The following is a 19958-nucleotide window of genomic DNA, read 5'->3' as shown; positions in this document are numbered from 1 at the left end:
CGTATGACATGTGAGTATCGTGCCTCTCTCCACCCAGCAGAACTCATTAAGATTATGCTGCTCTTGTTTCCGCAGAAATGTCATCTCATCTCTCCAGCCAGGGCCAATCTGTGTCTTTAGCCATGGTCGCCAGGCAATATCTCTGCCCATTTTCTCTCCTCCGCTGTTCATGCGGTGAATTGAGACCCCGAGAGGGAACATGTTTGGGAAGTTTGGATCAAACTCTAAAGAAAGCTAAAAATTCAGAGCAAATTGAACAGCGGACACATGACGGTGCACTGGACAGAAGACATTTCCTGAAGTAGTGCGTCAGATATTTTCTAACATCCTATGGATCATTTTATCAATTATGCTTTTCTTTCTTGATTTTTTTGAGTGTTTCTTGCCCAAAAGAGCAATCTAGAAACCCGTACGGCATCAAAAGGTTAACAATCAATAGCTGCAACCTTAAAGTAGATTTACACTCACAAGGTCAGCAGCAGTTTACACGGGGTTACTCGTGGCTGTAAGCAACCATTAACATACTGCAGCACAGTAAACGTCCTGGTTCAACTCACTTTACAGACTGACCTCCTTTAAAGATAAATATGAAGCCTGATTGTTATTCTGCATGTACTTGTTGAACTTGTTGTTATCTACATAAGCGGCAGCATCATCAAGAATGAAGACAAAGGCTGGAGATGTGGAGAGGAAAACACGAAGGATGGCCTGACAGCCCAAGTTCAGGGGAGAGATCGTTCCCATACGCTCAGTTTTTAGCACCACAGTTCAAGAAACTGGGATTTCCTACAAACACGCTCTACTGCAGGGGTGTCTACATCTACGTCTACATCTCAGCGTGTGAGACAAGTTTCATGAAACAACCCTTAACATCCCCATTTCTTACTATTTTTCAACTCCCGTTTATTAAGCTACTGGAAAAGTGTGAGTTTGCCCTGAAAAGAAGATGTAACCTTAAATGCCACAGATTCCAAAAGGAAAAGAAATATCAGGGTTGAGATTGACTTAACAATATTCTGGCTTTTAGCCACAGCTCTAATCACTGTTGTGGAGGCAGCCAGGACAAGAAAAAAAAAGAAAGCCTCATTGATTCTCCTTGGAGGATAAAGAGGCCGGGCCCAAAATAATTAAGGTTTAAAAACATATTGAACTGCAAACTCTGATCAAACCAGGAGCTTTTCAATGTCCCAGAGCTCTCACTTATGAAAGGCCTTTTTGACAGAGCTGTTACAGAAATAAGGAGGTCAAAAGACAGAATACTTTTTGTATTCATTTTTTACTCATAGGTGATACAAATTGGGTTCTTAAATTCCAGTTAAACAATCATTCTCTAGTAAATACAAACCAGAATGTGTTAAAAAGCTCCTCCACTGTATGTTGTTTTATGCTTAAACATGTTCTCAGAGCATGTTTGGTTGCCCTCCTGCCTTGTTTGGTGTATGTATTAGCCTGTATAATCTCCTCAGTGTTTGGGGGAGGAAGGGGGGACGGGACCTTCTGATAGGGTAGTGCATGTTTCAGAGCCCTCTGTCTGAATAATGCTGTGGAATAATGAGGTGGGGAGCAAAGGCTGTAGCCCAGGGCTTTGACCGTCTCTGTGACCTGATTATGTCAGAGGCTGTCAGCCGCCAAGACACTACAAAAGCACAGAGCAGCCCATCAAGTCCATATCCACAGTGATCTGTCCCCAGCGCTCCAGGCACCTTATGAGCCAGGGAAGTCCATACTGTCTCATTAGCGACGTTTAGCATCAAGAGCTCGCGCACGGTCAACATTTAACAGTAAACAATGAGGCCTGGTCACACTGGTGGAACTGAAACCTACCTCTGGTGGGCTAAACGTTCAGTATAACATTCAAAATGAACCCGTTTGAGTGCTAAGAAACGTCTCCTAATGCTTCAGCTTTTATCAAATAAACCGTGCAAATGCTAAAGATGAAACGGGGGTTAAGGTAAATAGCACAGCGTGGCATGAAAGGGCACATTGTCCGTACAATTTTCCTTTAATATGTGCCGTGTGCTCCTGCGATAAGATGATTCATTAGATAGGGTCCCACAATGACAAGCATCATCGTTCAAGCCTCTGGCTACTGATGGAACAATTCTGCAGCCACCCTGTAAATATGACAAGGTCAGCATTTTACTGCGACAAGCGCATGCGGATAAGAGTAAGAAGGGCTTTGTTTATTCCCAAAAAGCTTAATATATGGCTGGGTGGCTGCTGGAGTGCAGACAAACAGCTACAGGACGACACACAGACCCACCAGTGGAAATCTATCAGCAAAGATCAGGAATACTATACAAATGTTTTATTGTGTGCTGCACTCTCACACATAAAAAAAAAAAAAAAAAGGTCCTTTACAGATCTGTTACAAAAGAAAGTGTTCCTCTGTGCAGCTTGTAAATCAGCTGTGTGCATAACTGATCACTCCGGAGCGTTCTTACTGTAGCATGCTGGTGTCTGCTATTCATCACTCACCTGTCCTTGTGCGTTGGTGACCAGCTGTCCCGTGGCTCCTTGCAGGTTCGACAGGGTGTTCCCAAACACCTGAGACCCTGCGATGGATCCCATAGCTGCTGCAGCCGCTACCGCCGCCTGGCTAGCAAGTGGATTCAGCTGAAAAGAGGAAATAAATCTTCCATCAGGAATGTATGCCTTTTTCGGCACTCTTGCAGATGTTTGTTAGTTAAATGCATATAAAAAGGTTAGCTCAGGTAGGCTCGATGTGTGTGTGTGTGTGTGTGTGTGTGTGTGTGTGTAGGGGGGGTGGGGGGTTCAGCAGCTGGTCTTTGTTGCAAATGCCACAATAGGATAACTGTGGTGGGGTTTGTTCAGTCCAGCAGAGAGGGCTGTGCAGTCCATCATAAGGCTCCCAGAGGCCTGTGCTCCTGAACCCAGTGGGAGGCTCCAGGGTAGGGAGGAGCAGCGAGATCGGGACGGTGGCTGTGAATAAGTGGCCTTTTTACCACTCTAAGTGCTTCCTCTGGCCCCCAGGGCTCCCCACAGGCCGAGCAGAGTCTCTCCACCCGCGGCAACGGCCCTACACCATCCCCGCTCTCACAATAGAGCCGGGCAGTGCGGCCATGCATCACTGTATCGTTACTCCCTTCAATACGCTTCGACTAAGAATTCCTCCTGCGTCATACTGCACTAGCACACTGTTCCTCCTGAAGGAGAGGGAAGGGCTGAAATGACCATCTTTACCCCCACTGTAATGGACTCATCTGGTCTGGCCTGTGCTTGTGAAAAGAGGCTCCTTGCGTCGGGGAGAGGCTGTAGAGCCGCGCCACATCGACGAGATTACCCATATAAATCAAGCTAACCACTTATTAGGGGGCTGAAAATGCACTGCTGATTTGGTTGTAGTGCAGCAGAGCAAAGTCTTATTAGGTTGAGTAAGTAGATCAAAGACAGAGAAGAGATAGGAGACCTCCCAATTACTCAACAGAATAGAGAAATAATAGAAACGCTGCTTATAGGAGCAAGGCTGCCTGCGCCCTGCTGCTAATATCGGCTGGTTACATATTTAAACAAAAGTGCAGAAATACAAAGAGAGTTTTAAAACAGCACTGACTTTGTTTGCTATGATATAAAGTTCAGGTAAAAAGTGCAGAAAACAAAAAATGCTTTTGCTGAAAGCATCTTTCCACACCCTCTGCGCTCTGCAAGGAATTCAGCTTTGTTCATCTGAGATCATCCGGTTGCCATTCATCTTTTATCTTAGCCCAGCACCATATATTATTACACTTTCTGAAATCAAATGATGAAAAAATGCCACGGAGCGATCAATACTTTTTCATTGACAGTAAAGGTTAAGCACATTAAGAATGACACTGCATTTGTCTTATGAAATCATATTTCATGTTGGTGGCCTCAAATTGGCCGTGATTGATATTGCCTCCCCTCGTCTGAAAGTCATCCACTTTTTCCCGGATAATCGCAAGATTGTCTTTTATGTGTCCAGCGGTCGTCCTTCGGAAATCTTCACGTCGCAAATGTTAGAAAAAGACCGACTGTGACCCGACATGTGAACCTCACAGGATAACAAAACCTCAGTCAAGCTGCAATTAAACCCAGAAACATCGGATATTAACGTCCCCAAACCACCATGAACTATGGGATGAAATGTCATCTGGGTGCTCTTACGATTAAAAAAACATATTGGACAGAAGTTCTTTCAAGCTCAGTCATGATAAATAAAAAAATCTCCACTGGCTTGTTTGTTATATGGGACTGCACAGCGAAGGTCAAAAGAAGACTCGCCTTCTTGGCTGCTAAAAGATTCATTTAGTTAAACTGGGAGATTTGAATACCAAGCATATATATGCGTTATTCAATTTTCTTTTCTTCTATGTATGGAACAAATAGTTGATACATTTGTTAAGCACTGTATATTCTGGACCATTTCCAAGTTCTACAACACATTTATCAGACCCCCTGTCATGAAAACGAGAAAAGATAAATATTTTAGAAATGAAACATCTAAATCGTCCTTTTTCACACACAATAACCAAAAAAACTTCATATTTGGTATGTCTTCCTTTGGCCTTGATAACACCTTGCATTCTTGCTGGCATTATTTTATTAACTTTTCCACAGTCTCTTTTGATATTGAGTTCCAAATAGTTTCTAGTTGTTCCCACAGGCTTGTTAGATTAAACTTTTGTGCGATCAATCTTTGAATCTACTAAATCCCAAATGTGTTCAATAGGATTCAAATCGGGACTTTGACCTGACCAGTCCATCAGGTCCAGTCCTCCAGATTCCTTCTTCTCTTCTCGGGCTCATTTGGTATATGAACCCAATTTCAAACTGAATTCCCCTTTTTATACACAAATTTGAGCCGACTTGGCATTAAAAATATAATTTTGGTTAAAGAGCTTCTACATACAGATGTATTAACCATTACAGAAATCCTTGTTAGGAAAAAGAAACATAATATGGACCAGGTAGTATGGCAGTTTATGTGTTGTGAACACAAAACCTCTATTGAAGTGTTGACAGAGGGGTTCTTTAATCCGTAGTATGTGAGTCCTGATACTGAATGTGGACACAGAGAAAAGCCAACACGGCCAGTTGAACAGAGTTAAACAGAGGCCACAGATCAACTCACAGATAATGTGATCCGCTCAGACGAGCACACCCGGAGTCTCCCTGAAAAAAAAAATCTGCTGTGCTCGGCGTCATTGTGTGAGTGATGGGTTGTTGGAGAAGCTTTTAAATTCAGTTGAAATATTATCATTGTGCTTCCTTTCGATGATAGCCCTTCCAGATGCTATGTTATTCTGGTAAATCTAGGTGAAAAGAGAGCGGGCTGTATCGCTGCATCTCCTGCCACTGGGTAATATGGATAGCAGCTGAAAAGGGAGAGCCAGGAATAAGGAGAGGCGAGGCTGTGTTCAACACCTAAACAGGTGATTTTCCGCCACGGTGACTCCTCTCAACACCTCGGCGGGAGGCACAAAATGACAGACCTGGCCTAGCATTTGTACTGATTGCATGTGTTGCAGGAGATAAACAGTGATCTTCCAGTTTGCAGAGGCTGCATGTTAACCATTGTGTTTCATTCTTTACATTTACCATGAGAAGGGGGATGACCGCTCTGGTGTTGTGATAACTGTGACGCCAGAATAAACTGGAGAGCATTTTTCTTTTTTAAAGAAATGTTTACAGTGTTAAAGTCAAATTCGAGGCAGAAATGTAGAAATCTTGGCCAGACATTTTCTAGCTTGCATGGCAGTGAGACTTAGCGAAGCTGAAGCCTGCATTAAATCATGTGCCATCAACTTGTCTCCTCTATATCTGCTGTCACTCTCTGCAACATCAGAGTTCAATATCGTCTATTTTACAAGACTATTCAGGGATCGGCACACACCAAACAAACGTCTCTGGGAGGGAAATAAAGCCTGCAAGTTGTTAAAAAAAATGCATCTTTTCTCTGTATGCTATGCAGAGGAGGGAATCTAAACTCAGCCAGGCTCTCCGTCGCCCGTTTGACCATGAGGGTCACCTGGTGCAGCAACCCGTGTAATCTCAGGAATAGAGGGAAAATAGCGTCCCCTGCTAACCGTGGAAAGACCCCATGGAAACCCAAAATTGTCTGACACAAACTAACTGGAGTTTATTCTTGGGGTTTTGCTCTTTTCATGTGGCCGTTTTATATTTAATTGCTTTTTTTTTCGGGGGCCTGCACAGGGGGGGAAAAAAAAAGAAAAAAAAAGGAGCAAAGATAAATGGACAAAGGGGTGCAGACAACGGCCGCAGACAGGCAGATTTTTGTCTGTGCTCGAGCTTCAGTGATCTGTAAAAACTTATTTTCTGCTCATCTATGATTCAACAACAGAATCAAACATTTATCTGATAAATCAGAGAAAAGTGAAAGAGAATAAAAGAGCACAGGGAATGATTTAGCAAATTAATGCGAAGTAATTTGATCAAATCGACAATGAAAGCAGATTTATGTCCATTTGTTTTTCTTTTTAAAGGCTGATTTTTCCGGAACGGTTGTGAAATTTTAATGCTTCATTCCCTACCTTTGAACACGGAAAGTCAATAGTTATATTGTTTCTGAGAATAATGCACTTCATCTCTGGAACAACCTGGAAGTTTCCCTCGTCGATCCGTCTCCTCCTGCTCTTTTCCCACTCCGGAGTGAATGTAATCAGCTGTGACATGAGAAAACACGTTCTCTGTCTGTCAGGACTCTGCAAGTCTTCCGCTGACAGTCTTCTCCTGACTCTCCTCTTCCTCCTCCTCCTCTTCCCCCCTGCAAAACGGCCTCTCTCCCACCTCCCTGTCTCCCCTCCCTCACATCCGCAGTGCTTATGAACATCAAAATGCCATTAGGCCCTCCAAAACACCTCTGGTCCCTTGGTTGGCGGGGCCTGGCACTCTGGTCGTGCACTTTGAGCCCTCTGTGTGCTGACTATTGCTCACCACTGGGGCTCTGCTGCGGCCGATGTGAAAAATAAAACCTCGGAAAGAGCCATTCTTGAGGAAAAAATATTGAGAAGTGAAAGACGGATAGAACAACTGGGGCAGATAACACCCGGCAAAAACACAATAACGCTGCATCCGGTGACAGTTGGACATTGTAATTGCTTAAGGCAGTGGTGGTGGTGGTGGGGGGGGGGGGGCGGCGGCGGTGGCAGTGGGTGTGGACGAGGAGGTGGCATGGTGGGTGCTAATGGAGTGATGTCATATGAAACGCCAGAATGACAGCTAGTTAACGGAGGGGGTTCGGCTGATCAAATAAAATGCATTAACTCCAGGAAATGGATATGGCGGGCGGCCTCAGAAATGGCCATATCTAATGAGGCAAAATGCAAATGAGGGAGGAAAAGAGTCGTGAAAACGTTTAAACTAACTATAAAGGGATGATGGAGTGCCGGACAGTGGCCGTCAATCTCCCCGCTCATTACCTTCATGTGAAATTAACAGCAGCTTTAATCATTACATAAAATCTGCTCCAGCCCATTTGTTGATAATTGTGAGGCTCAGAGGTTCAGAGTGGGTTCTTTGTCATCAATCACGGCCGCAGTGTATTTCCTCTGCTTAGGGGACACTCTGCGAGGAGTAAAAATACAAGTTATACTACATTCCTCTCGCACTATTTCTCTTCCTGAGGAATCATCTATAACATTTAGCCGTTTCCAGATGTATTAAATTTTTTGAAACTACTTGGTGATTAAGTATCTGCAGGAAAGTGCTGACCACTTCAGCCCCGTGATGTGACATATTTGGTGCAGTTATTTCTGTGCCGTACAAGTGTTGGGTTGGAAATCATAGCAGCGTAAAACTGGTGTTGCAGTAAATCTAGTGCTGCTCCGGCTATGACTGCAAAGTGGGAACCTGGCTGCGCTTTTAGGTTGCTGTGAGAATATGAAAAATAAAATCATTAGAGTCAGGAGATCAGACTATGAAGAAATAATGAACACTATTATTCTGCTGTTTTATCAAGGTCTCTCTCTGGCCTTTGGAGGAAAATTAACTCAAATGTTCAATATGTAATAAAACATATTTCTGAGTCCAGCAGTTCTGTCCCTCCTGCAAACCATTCGTTTTCGTTTAGGCGGAGATGGCGTCTCTCTTCACTCTGCGGTTGTTTGACATATAAATATAGCATTTGAATGACTTTAATATCCTCCTAATCAATGTCCAGTGATCTTTTGATGTCCTCAATTCAATATAGGAAGGGTCATCCATGCCACAGCTTTATAAACACAATAAAGGTAAATGATTACTCTCCGCTGTGGTGTCCAAAAATACGGCCAGTAATGAAGAGAAATGGAGGAGTTTGAGGGGGAGGCCTGTCATGTGTCATTGGCCAACTCCAAGCCCTGAGATTAATCACGAGAGAGGGGCTCTGTGGCTAAGATGTGGTCACCCTTGATCGATAAATCTGCCTTCCTACCTCTCCTCCCTCCCCCCCTTACCGTCTCTCTCTCTCTTGTTTTCTCCAAAATATATAAACAACGCTTGATACAAGCTAAATCAGCATAAGTGGGGAGATGAATTGATGACATTTTCAGGCGTATTTGTGTTGATTACCGGAGTTTTGACTTCTGAGGATCATCTCTTTGAAGAGTTCACTCATCTGGCATGAAAGGTTAGTCTATTTACAAGAATTTCTCTATTTCATATTCACAGTCATAATGCACTAGAAAATAAATAAAACACATTTAAAATGCTTTCTAAGACATCGGGGCAGCAGGGGACAGTTTAAAGGTATCTCAATTCAGCCAACTATAGATGGCAAAATACAGACCAAATGTAGTCTAACCATGACCGACACTGTGGAGAAGAATTTCTGATAATATTCTGCAGGGACCACAAATGGGACTTTTGACTTGGTCTATGAGGAGGGCATAATGCAATAACGTTGCATTAGTAGGGTCTTTTTACAGCGTGGCAGCGCTGCGCTGCTGTATTCCTTGTGTGTGAACCTGGTGCTCTGTTTGCGGTCACTAATGGGCATCAGAAATTACAGGCAGTGGAATCGCGCCCCGCGGGGGGACTGGCCTCCTCAGCGGAGCGGAGCACTTAGACAGTGTCTGGGAGCCTGCTGGAGGAGGAAGGGGGGAACTCAATGTCATAGCCCTGCCTCATAATTAAAGAAACCCTATTCCTTATCCACTGTTAGGTGAGCCCTATAGCTTGGTGCTCAATCTGAGGGCTCCCTTGTGGGCGTCTGATGCGTGTTGCCCCCAATGTGCATGTGGGCTGATCAGGGGAGCGATGCCTTTCTGCTGGGTGTCTGAGCTGGAAGCCCTCTGCCCACCAGCAGATTAACAGGGCAAGGTTTTAGAAGAATGGCAGACCTCAAAAAGTGAAGCAAATATAAACTTGGTGAGGCCTGAAAAACCAGAAGAGCCAAAGAGGAAGTGCAGGGCAGGCTGTAGGTGTCGTTTTAAAAGTGAAAGCACCTCCACACTTTTCCAAAAGATCCTTCTGAAATATGATAAATTTAACTTTCTCCTATTTATAAATTCAGGGCTCATCGTTGGTCCTTAAGTCTGTAGATTTCCTTCCTGCCTAATCCCTCATTTGAAGTAAATAAAAGTAGTAGAGCTGTCATGGTCAGGTTGTTTTCCTCATCTAGCTCCCATGCTTTATAATTATTCATATGAAATGTGCTTCTGTTGATGGGCAACAGTCTTATTTTCTGCTTCAGTCAACAGTGCACATTTGTATTTCTAAATTGTGGAGCGCTTGTTATGTAAGGCAATTTTCTGCCTTCTTAAGAGCTGGATCTCCTGTGCATTAATAAGAGGCTGGGCTGAGCTGCAGGAGAGCTGAGGGGGCTGTTCATGCTCTAAACCACACAGTCTGCCGCCACATGACATTCATACATATTAAAAAGTTTTATTAGGAAATTGTACATTTGAAACAGGTGTTGTCAAGAAGTATTGTCAGATATGAGAAAGCTTGCAGTTTACGTCGATTCAGATTTTGTGCAACTTCACCTGACGACAAACTTTCATGCAATACTTCAAGGCTCGGTGGACAGAAAACACTGAAGGCATGGATCCAGATTTCTTACACTAATGACTTTACTTTCTTTAATATTTTCTTAGCAGATACTTATGTTTGTGAACTGTTTCTTATTCATGTATTGTTTATTATGACGTATGCTGCTTCTCTATTGGCCAGGTCAACCTTGATTACCTGGTTAATTAAACAAACAATGTACCTTCCATAGAGGTGGCTTATATAGTTTTTTTAGGCTTGTCAAATATTTTTGGTAATTTGCAAGTTTTGCCCCAAAGCAGTCTGGGTTTAAGAGATAAGATATTTAAAAAATAAGATCCTAAACTTAGAAGATAAAACTCCAGGGTCTTCATTTTCAGAAAGTGTCCCGGTGCTTGATTTTTATTTAATAAGTCAAGTTTTACAACTTAACTGTTTGACATGTTTAAATGATGAACTCTTGACTTAAATCCTTTCAATCAATCTTTATTTGTAAAGTATTATCTCAAGACACTTTACAAAAAGCAGGTCAAAGACCATACTTATTGTTATATGAACTAACTAACCCTAACCCAAATACCCAGCTCTAATCCATCATGACCACTTAAACAACATTTTAGCAAAAGTTACAGTGGAAACACAAATCTTCCATTTATGTGCCATGTAAGAGCCCTGAGAGAGTTTAAAGATGTGAAACTGTGAGAGTAGATGTGATCTGGAAAGTGACTGAGGATGTAAATGAGCTGAAGCTAGCTTTGGTAGAATGGGAACACACACTACCAGTCACAACAGTAACAGTATGATCAATAACACAGAATATCATATTATTATAATAAAGCTACTGTAAGCTGTATCGAGGGCACACCTACTGATAGAAGGGCTTTTCTTTATTTTTACTATTTTACACATTTTTGAATAATAGTAGATATCAAAACAATCAAAATAAAACATGTTTTGGAAAGAAATGCATTCATACGTATAGGCATCAACTTCACTATTTCTATTTCTATAACATATATTTTATGTTTGTTTACACAAAGGCCCGGCTGGGGACGGTTGGGAAGTTGGAGATTATCAATAGCTATATACTCTTTATGCAGCACATCAGTTTCATGCTTTGTATTGAAACTATTTTAAATCGCATTGTCCCTAATAAATAAATACATTTAAGTCAATAATAAAGACATTTAAACATTTAAGCATGAAAATGTCATTAAGATAATAAAATTCATTTCAATCAGTTGTGTCCAAACATTTGACTGGTACATGTTTAGGTCTTTTTACAAATACAATTATGTGATGCAAATCGTAGTTAACTGCAAACCCCCCCCCCCCCCCCAAAAAAAACCCCTCTGATATTTCTTTACATAAACTCTGTGATCTTTCTGCAAACCTCAGACACCACCTGAGTTATGAGACACGCTTGAGATAATGGACTCTTTCCCCGTTGCCAGTTTCATCGACGAGCCCCAGTGTGAGCCATCGGCTCTACATTTGAGCATGTCATTTTAATTTTGATTTAATACTCCGCTGAATGGTGCTGGCCCGTTCTGCTAAATTGAATAGACGCGGGGCTGATCTGGAAAATCAATTAATCGATGTGCGAGGCTCATTTAATACACATGTTAATATAATGGGAGAGACGCCCACCGCCCATAAAAAGAGAGACATTTTCAGCAAATTGGACATTGGTGATTTTAACAGCGGCTGACATAAGTAAAAGTGCACTGCAGCGGAAAACAGTGACATGAGTGTCTGAAGGGGCCTCAGCTGGAGACAAAAGCAGCAGAGATGGGCCCGAGACTTGAGGAGGATGGTGGAGCGAATGGGAGGGGGAGGAGGAGGAGGAGGAGGAGGAGGAAGAAGAGGGAAGAACAGCAAGGAGGTGAGGAGAGATGGAGAGTGCAGACAGCCGGGCCTCTGAAAGGCCGTTGTGGTTGGCAGCAGCTGACCTTGGTGACGATGGGTTTTCACCAGAGGCTTCTAATGAAGGCTGATTGCCGGGGAATAGTGAGGGAGCCAAGGGGTAGAGAGAGGAGCAGAGGGGGGAGAGGGGAGAGTCGGAGAGAGTGAGAAGAGAGATAGAGAAAAGGATAGAGGAGAGGCTCAGGTAATTGCAGCACTTGTGGGTCTGAGGCCCTGCGGTCCTGTGATGTTGGGGTGCAGTGGGGAAGAAGAGAGATGTCTGTGGACGCTTTGGTGGTAAATTGTGGAGCACAGGGATAGGAGGCCGGCCCCTAGGCTGTAATTACCCCTATGAGTGTGTGGATGGAGAGTGGACAGGCCCAGTGTGGGGCTCTGACAGCGATCAAGGAGACGACCGCGGAGGGGGAGTAGAGACACAGACAGACGGTAGGAGTCTGGCTGAGGAGGAAGACAGGACGCTTCTGTCTCCGCCAGGCCCCCTGAAAACCAGCCAGCCAGACACTGGACCAAGGTCAGAGGCTATTAGACTACACACAACACGCTGGTGACAAGACAGCCTTGACAAGAACAGCAGAGAGACAGGGCAGCGTCGTTGTAGATGCAGCTCTGGATGAAGAAAGACATAATGTGGAGGGATTTGGCTTAAAGAAGGCCATAAAAATTGACTAATTAGATGAGAGAGGCAGCGAGGGAAGAGATGTGGGGGCTCCACTGGGTGGCGCAGCTAGAACAGGGGGGGAGAGGGGGGGGGGGGGTCTGGGGCACGACAAACTGGAATAACAACGTTGATAGGCTGGCCTAAGCTTCCCGCTGCCACGGATCAGTATGTGCTGCCTTTCCTCTCCCTGCCCCGGCTGATGTAACTCACTGGAGTGGCAAATTACACCAGACCTACAGCTGTAGCCCGACATTATGATTAATTTGATCAGTAATTTCTCCTGTTTTTCATTTTAATCGCCGCAACCATTCTGCTGTGGCAGGTCTTTCAGATCTAATTAAGATCAATTCCGGTGTAACAGACTTGGCGAGCGCCTTTACCCCGTCAAATCCCTGAGCTCTCCGGGCGTGGAGAAAACCCGCAGCTCTAATCAATCAACTTCCAGCGAAATCCAAGCGGGCTCCCGCAATCAGCCCATTAACACACTTAAGCAAATTTTATAATCTCTTCCTGTCTATTTGTCATCACTGTGGTGGCTATTTCAGGCAGCTTCAGGCCGCGTCACACTGTACTCTGCATGTGGAGGAGCGTGTGGGCGGGAAGGGGGAAAAAAAAAAGGTAAATGCTCACTCTATTTAAGCACATTAGCTGCAGTTATCAGAGTTCAGACTGTTGACTCAAGGGGACACCGTCTGCCGGGACGTGATTTGTATTTGAATCAGGACATTAATGAGCCAATTAATGAGTTTCTCCTTACAAATAAAAAAAAAACAACAAGCACTAAAAACATAAGGGATGTAATAAATGCTCAGGACTTCCTCACTATGGGTTAATAAAGAATATCACATTCTCCCACGAGAGGAGAATTACAATGGGACATTAATTGGAACATAATGAGTGTTTGTCTCTCCGCAGCTCTGCGTTGTATTTTCAGCAAATAGTTGAATGGCTGGGTGGTTCTGCGTGCCTCAGTAATGACAGGAGGAAATAGGGGTGTTATCTGGTGTAATGCTGATTGTATTATGGTAATTATGACTTGACTTTTCCTGTACAGAGCAGCTCCTGTGGGTGAAGCGTGGAAACACCGCCAATGCCCTCCTGTGTCTTCAATTAAAGCAGACAAAAGGCCGATCAGGGGGCCGCTTCATGTGTGTGTGTGTGTGTCAAAGTCTCTGCTTAGGGAGTCTCCCTGAATTAAAAACTTATTTATGAATTAACCCGAGTTGCTCAGTGAGTGTCGGACTGAAAATCCAATCACTGACCCAGGCTGTGGAGGGAGGGGGAGCTGTGGGCAAATCCTATTGCAGCCTTGAGTGGGTGCTGAGGCTGCGGCCTGTCCTTGGGCGAGCCCCTCCTGGGTGACACGCTCTCTGAAAACACCAGCACTGACCCAGAGAAACTAAACCTTTTACGGCCATTCTTGCCTCCTCCACGTACACACCGGCACACACACACAACCACGCAGCAGCACACACACACAGACACACGCTCCATAATCCTATTTGATGAGGCAATATCTTAATGATACCTGATGTGGCCCCTTTGGCCCCCCTCAAGGGAGGTCTGTCCTCAGTCATCATAATCAGCCCGGCTGCTTCTTTTAGAAGAAGACAATCTATATAAAGCTACGGCTCTCAGAATCATGGAACCTTTCTGCTGCTGTCTCCATCTTTGTGTTTCTCAGAGGAACATGTTTACAGATTCTAGGAAACCTTACAAAGTAGTAGTTTTCAAAGTCCTTGCTAAGTTGTCTCATGAAAGCCTAATGTGTGGATCTGTATGTTGGTCAGTGAGTTCTTGTATCCACAGTCAGACTGGACAGTGGGTTTGGTGCGATGTAGCTGCTAGCCCTTGGAGCCCATTAAATCCAGAGGTTGTTTTTCCTGCTGAGTCTCACTAGGCCGTGACAGGGCCGGAGAGGGCTGCACGGGGGGAAACAAATAGCCCAACTCATCCTGGCCATAAAGAAGGTTGCACCACAACCCAATAAGGGTCTGACGCTGATGAATGTGACCGGGGACAGGAAGGCGACCCTGGCCGGTCTCCACCAGAAATGAAACCACAGGGATATAAAAAAGGTTATTATCGTCACACAGTGACAGCCAGACGGACAGAAGGGCAGAGATGGATGGACGGACAAAGTGACTAAAAGGAGGTTGAGTATAGGAAGAGCTGAAAAGACTGAAGGACTGAGTGAAGGTGGAAAGTGAGACCAGCTAATCTGAACTGTGCTTCAGAAACACGATGTAAATATAACGTAGCATAGATAGAAGAGGCCTCCATTAGAATACCTACACTACATGATCAAGCATTGTGTTTACTCCTTAAGCATCTAGGTTGTCCTCTCCTCTCCTCCTTGTCATTTTATGTTCTAAAAAGAAGTGCACATCCATGATCAGACAGTTGGTGTACATCTCAAATTGTACTTTTAAGACGTTATGGTGTGACAGCTTCATGTGACCTTACACATTAAAAAACATATTGGAAGTTGTATATGTTACAGATAAAGCTTTTTAAGTTAAGCTTCACACTCTGTTTCAGAGAAATGAAAAGTTTGATCAGACTCACCAGCTGGGGCATGGGCGGTGTGACGGGCGAAGGAAGGCTGCGGGCCGGCGACTGGTTCTGCCGGTGTGGCGGGGACTGCTGTGGATGTCCAGAGGTGGAGGAGCAGGTGGAGCCTGGAGAAGGGACTGAGGTCTGCTGCTGGCTGGGTGGGGTCATGTGATGCTGGGGTGGCAGCTGGTTCTGGGTGTGGGGGTGGGTCTGTTGGTGATGGTGTTGCTGCTGCTGCTGCTGCTGATGTTGCTGTTGCTGCTGGTGGTGATGCTGTTGCATCTGTTGGAGCTGCTGCAGGTGTTGGAGCTGGGAGTTCAGTGATGAGGTAGCTGTTGATGAAAAGACATGGACTTGTTTGATTCCTTGTTGTGCCTGAGACCTAAGTCCTCCATGTAGAATTGCATATACAACTAACATGTGTTTCAGCACATCAACCAGTCCTCATTATTTGAAGAATATGCTCACACCTTTGAGGGAAACACATGCACACATGGAGGTGTGGGATGCAAAGGCTGCATAGTGAGAGACATGTAAATAACACGGAGCCACAACAAGGTCCTCCAGGGTTTCAGCCTGCATGATGAAGACTGTGAATTTGATTTAGGCTAGTTGGAGGACAAAGCTATCAAGCCTGACTGATATAATTGCTCTCTCTGGAGCCAAAAGTCTTCATTGTCAATTGGAGAATGTCAGAATATTCGGTTTAATGGCTGAAAATCTCAGAGGAAAGAGACATCCATCTTCACTGGAAGACTTCAGAAATAAACCCATTAACTAATTGGATCCAATAATGGAGCGCCATTAGATCCTCATTTCAACATTTAAATGCTTATAAATTTTTATGCCGTTGGACAAAAAAAAAAAAAAAAATCGGTTAGCACTCAGGCTGAAGAAGACTGCAGCCACACGAGCGCAGTAATACTCTCATGGACTCAAGATGTCCTTCTCAAATCTGATGTTCATGGTGGTTGTCTGTGGCAGACCACTGAGAAACAACAGAAAACAGAGTTTGCAGGATTTTCAATCAGGTGACACACAGATTTAAATCCAATGTCAGAAGAAATCCATACTCCAACATGCTGCTTATGGTGTGGACTTTAATACTGAGAGTGAAGAATCGGGCTGAAAGAAAACATCACAGCTGACCTTCACAGCTGATCACATAGAGAAGAGACAAACCCTCTTTCCATAAAGAGCAGGCTAAATGCAAAAGGCGTCAAATAAACTTAAAACAATCACTTTCAAACTCACAGGTTTAGATTTTATTTGTCCTTTAACGGCTGAACACAACCACAGAAAGTAAAAACCTGAGCGCGTGCAGCTTTCTAAGAACAGAAAGGATGAATACAGCAGATGAGCACGGCAGGATCCAATATGGTTTTCAGTGGATTAAACGAGGATACAAGCTGTGAGGGGACCGACACCTGATCTGTGTTGTTGATATCTGACTGGACTCGACACACTGGACGGCATACTGAAAGGAATAGGGACTGACAACACTTCAACTAAGGAGTGGTTAAGTATTATCTGAATGACTAAAAAGAGAATGCACAGTTTACTTTTTGCCAAAGGAGTGAATAACAAAGAGCGAGTGCGATAATCTATTGATAATGCAGAGAAACAATGGTGGACACAGGCGCAGACACGCTTGTATACATACAGAATCAATGCACTTCAATAATTTACGTATGGTTGCCTCATAAAAGATGAATAAAACATCAGGGCAGACAAGTCTTTGATTGTTGCGGTCACTGCGACTGCAGGACGGGCACAGATGAACATTTGATGAAGATCAGATCATCCTCCTCTTCCCTCATCTCTGCAGAGGAGCGGCAACAGAGAGCCAGGGTTCTTGGCCAGTAAACAGTGCACTTTTACATTTCTTCTACTTCCTGACACATTGACACCTCTCTCACACCCCCACCATGAATTATATATATATATATTCTGTGCAAACAGCGAGAGTCCAATTCTCACTTGAAATGTTGGGGCAAGTTGTCTTAGCGAGCGCCGAGGCCCCCTGACAGGACCGGCTCTTTTCCTTTTCGCAGCTTCAACAACGACAAACAAAATGCTGAGCCCCGTTTAATGACGGAATAAAAAGGGAACAAAGATGGAGAAAACAGAAGGGGAGCGAAAATGAGATTTCTGTCAGAAAATTATCGAAAGCGGGCGAAGATCAAAGACGATCGCAGAGTTTCCTCCAGCGCCGACCATTACGCCGAGGAACAAGAGGTACAACAAAAAATATGAGGCGAGAAAGAAAACAAATACAGAGGGAATATGGAAGAAGCCCCATGTGGCCTTATTATAAGGGCTACACCGCAGGTACTATATTCTTTAACAGCAGTGCTTTATAAATTCTGTCATCTTGTTAAGACTGTCAGGACCACTGACCCTCCCTTCCCCTCTAACGGGGCAACTGGCATTTTGAAGCTCAGTCTTTTAACCACAGCTGTCTGATTGCTTTGGTTGAGCACATAATCCAAACGGCTTGTCTCAGCTAATTGTTTGTGCTCCTTCCTCCAGCAGACACAAGGCTGAGGATGAGAGCGGGAGCTTCACTTATGATGGAGAGAGGCCAAAAGGGTGCCGGGATCCTATAGTGCTCATTATATCTCCCACTGTCTCTTTGTTGTGTTTCATATTCACTGCTTCTACGCACACCAAGCAAGCTACACTCCCACTTAGTCATCACGCCCGAGGGGTTGAAAGGCACGGGTCCCACTTTCACTGCTGTCACAACTCGCCTATGTTAATGTTTGTAATGAGTACTGATCCGGATCATAAGAGCAGATATACACCTTAAATGAGCAGATACAAGCGTCATTTTAAGAGTTAACAAGAATCCTTTGGGAGTGTGAAACGCCAGCACCTAGAAGTGGAAGGCCTCCAACCTCAGCGCTTTGAAGAACTGTCTGCCATCTCTCTCTCTGTGAGCTTTTTTTTTTAACTTTAGTGCCACAGAAGAAATCAACTGTTATCTTTGACTGTCCCGGCCCCGGCTTCTGAAGTACTGGAGGACAGAGCGAGACTGATTGTCAGAGGTCGAAAGGCTAGGTCAACGGCGGCTCATTCGTCAGACAAAATGCTATTTTTGTTTCCTGTGCGGTGCAGGAGTGAAGCGGGTTGGGAGAGGGGGGGCAGCAGCCTGCTCTCTCATTACCAGCGCTATCTCAGTAGTCACTGCCAACCCTCCTATTACGGTACTTTTCTCTCTGAGGATGATTCGAGCCTGACTCCTTGTTTTCCTCTTGATGCACAACAGCGAGGTGTACAGCTGCTTCCTTATGTATCCTTAAAGTGTGCATGGATGTGCACAGGTGTAGTCTGAGCAGAAGCCAAACGCTGTAAGACTTCTGATACTACGCTGCTTAATGCAAAAAAGAATTGGAGGAAAATGTGGTAATGTTTATTTGATTTAAATGCATGTAAAAAAAGTTCTTCAACTCGACCGACATATTACAACAACGATACTGGACTCTGTCTGCATCTGTGTTTGTGTTTTACAATTTGCACCTGATATCTGTAATCTTCAAAGGTTTAGCCTCTAAAATCAGGACAACTATGAATTGAGCCACGATACTTTTTCTTCACTTCCTTTCATTGTATTATTACCTTCAATACACTCATGTAAAAAGTCATTTCCACGGTTAATTTAAGCATTTCCAGAATGACAAAAACATCTATTGAAGCATTTAGTCATGACTTGGTGCTCTTAGAGGAGGCCAGTCAAGGCCGATATGAAGTGTAACAGCAGTGTAGCTTTAATCACATCCGCACAAAGGGAACTCAGACTGACTTTCACTAAACTGTGTCTTTCACATAGCGTTAAATAGGGTCAGACGAAAGGGCGATATGTCATCCCCAGTAGAAGGGATTCAAGTTTTCTGGGCGTTAAAAAAGGTAAAAGTAGAGCTCACATTAAATGAGAAGAACGATTGAGTTCAAAGTCCAAACCAGCTTTTGTGTGAATGATTTCATCATATGTATGTGTAGCTGAAGTAGTTCTCAGTTGGAATAAGTGCAGCGCTCCGACAATAAAAAAAAAAAAGCCCTAATCCCACATCAGCGCTCACAGCTTTAATATGTCGTTAGCATCATTCTCGGGTGATGTAAATTAAGAGCCAATCAGAGGCGTCAAGAGGAGCCCGTCAGGAGTTAATGAAACCATCCAATGTCACCCACCTTGTATATTTTTCAGGAACTGCTCTAGTCTAAATACAGCTGTCATTCTCTAACGAGAGAGGTGAGAGGGGACAAACAAGCTCCCCATTACTGCTCTGCCTCACGTTCCACTGTGGGAGTCCATAAACCACCGTCTCAATTGCCTTTTCAGTGAGTCACTCTGATAATTACTCCACTGGAGGTAAGGAGATTTAGACTCTATGAGAAGTGGTAATTACAAAGGTGGTCAAAGGAAGGTCATTTTTACTCGCTGGATTAAATCAGAGCACTCGTATATGGATCGAGTGGATAAAAAAAAAAAAAAAAGCCTTTTTTTTTGTACCTCGCACTTTTACGATGATCACTTTTGGACACATTGAAATCACAACAGAAATTATTGTTTTATGGCAAATGGAGAATTCACACACTGATGGTAGAGGCTGCCATGTGAAGTGACCATCAGTATTAGCTAATCTATTCATACCCTGCCGCCAAAACAGCGGGAGCTAACTTGGGGTTAAGTGTCTCTCTCTCTCTCCATAACATACGACTTTATCAACCGTCTTTTCTCTAAATAAAGACTTAAAAAAGCCCCAAAAAATAACCTTTAAAAAAACAAGAACCAAAAGCTGCCTCAGCCTGCTTGGTTCTTATCTGAGGAGGCCTGCCCCAGGCGACC

General features: G+C 44.0%; 1 protein-coding gene across 2 annotated transcripts in view; it reads right to left on the bottom strand.

Annotated features, from left to right (window-relative positions):
• The window catches only part of pou6f2 (POU class 6 homeobox 2), a 72492-nt gene that overhangs the window by 16122 nt on the left and 36412 nt on the right, over positions 1 to 19958 (bottom strand). For both annotated transcript variants that reach the window (XM_061064655.1, XM_061064654.1), the window contains 2 exons: positions 15122 to 15441; positions 2479 to 2616 (listed from right to left, as the gene is read on the bottom strand). In XM_061064655.1, coding sequence (XP_060920638.1) covers positions 2479 to 2616; positions 15122 to 15441 — 458 coding nt within the window. The remainder of the gene's footprint in view (positions 1 to 2478; positions 2617 to 15121; positions 15442 to 19958) is intronic.

Source organism: Labrus mixtus, chromosome 19 (genome assembly GCF_963584025.1).
Source record: "Labrus mixtus chromosome 19, fLabMix1.1, whole genome shotgun sequence".
Classification (NCBI taxonomy): domain Eukaryota; kingdom Metazoa; phylum Chordata; class Actinopteri; order Labriformes; family Labridae; genus Labrus; species Labrus mixtus.
The sequence above is the reverse complement of the archived record's forward strand: the minus strand, read 5'-3'. Positions and strand labels throughout refer to the sequence as shown.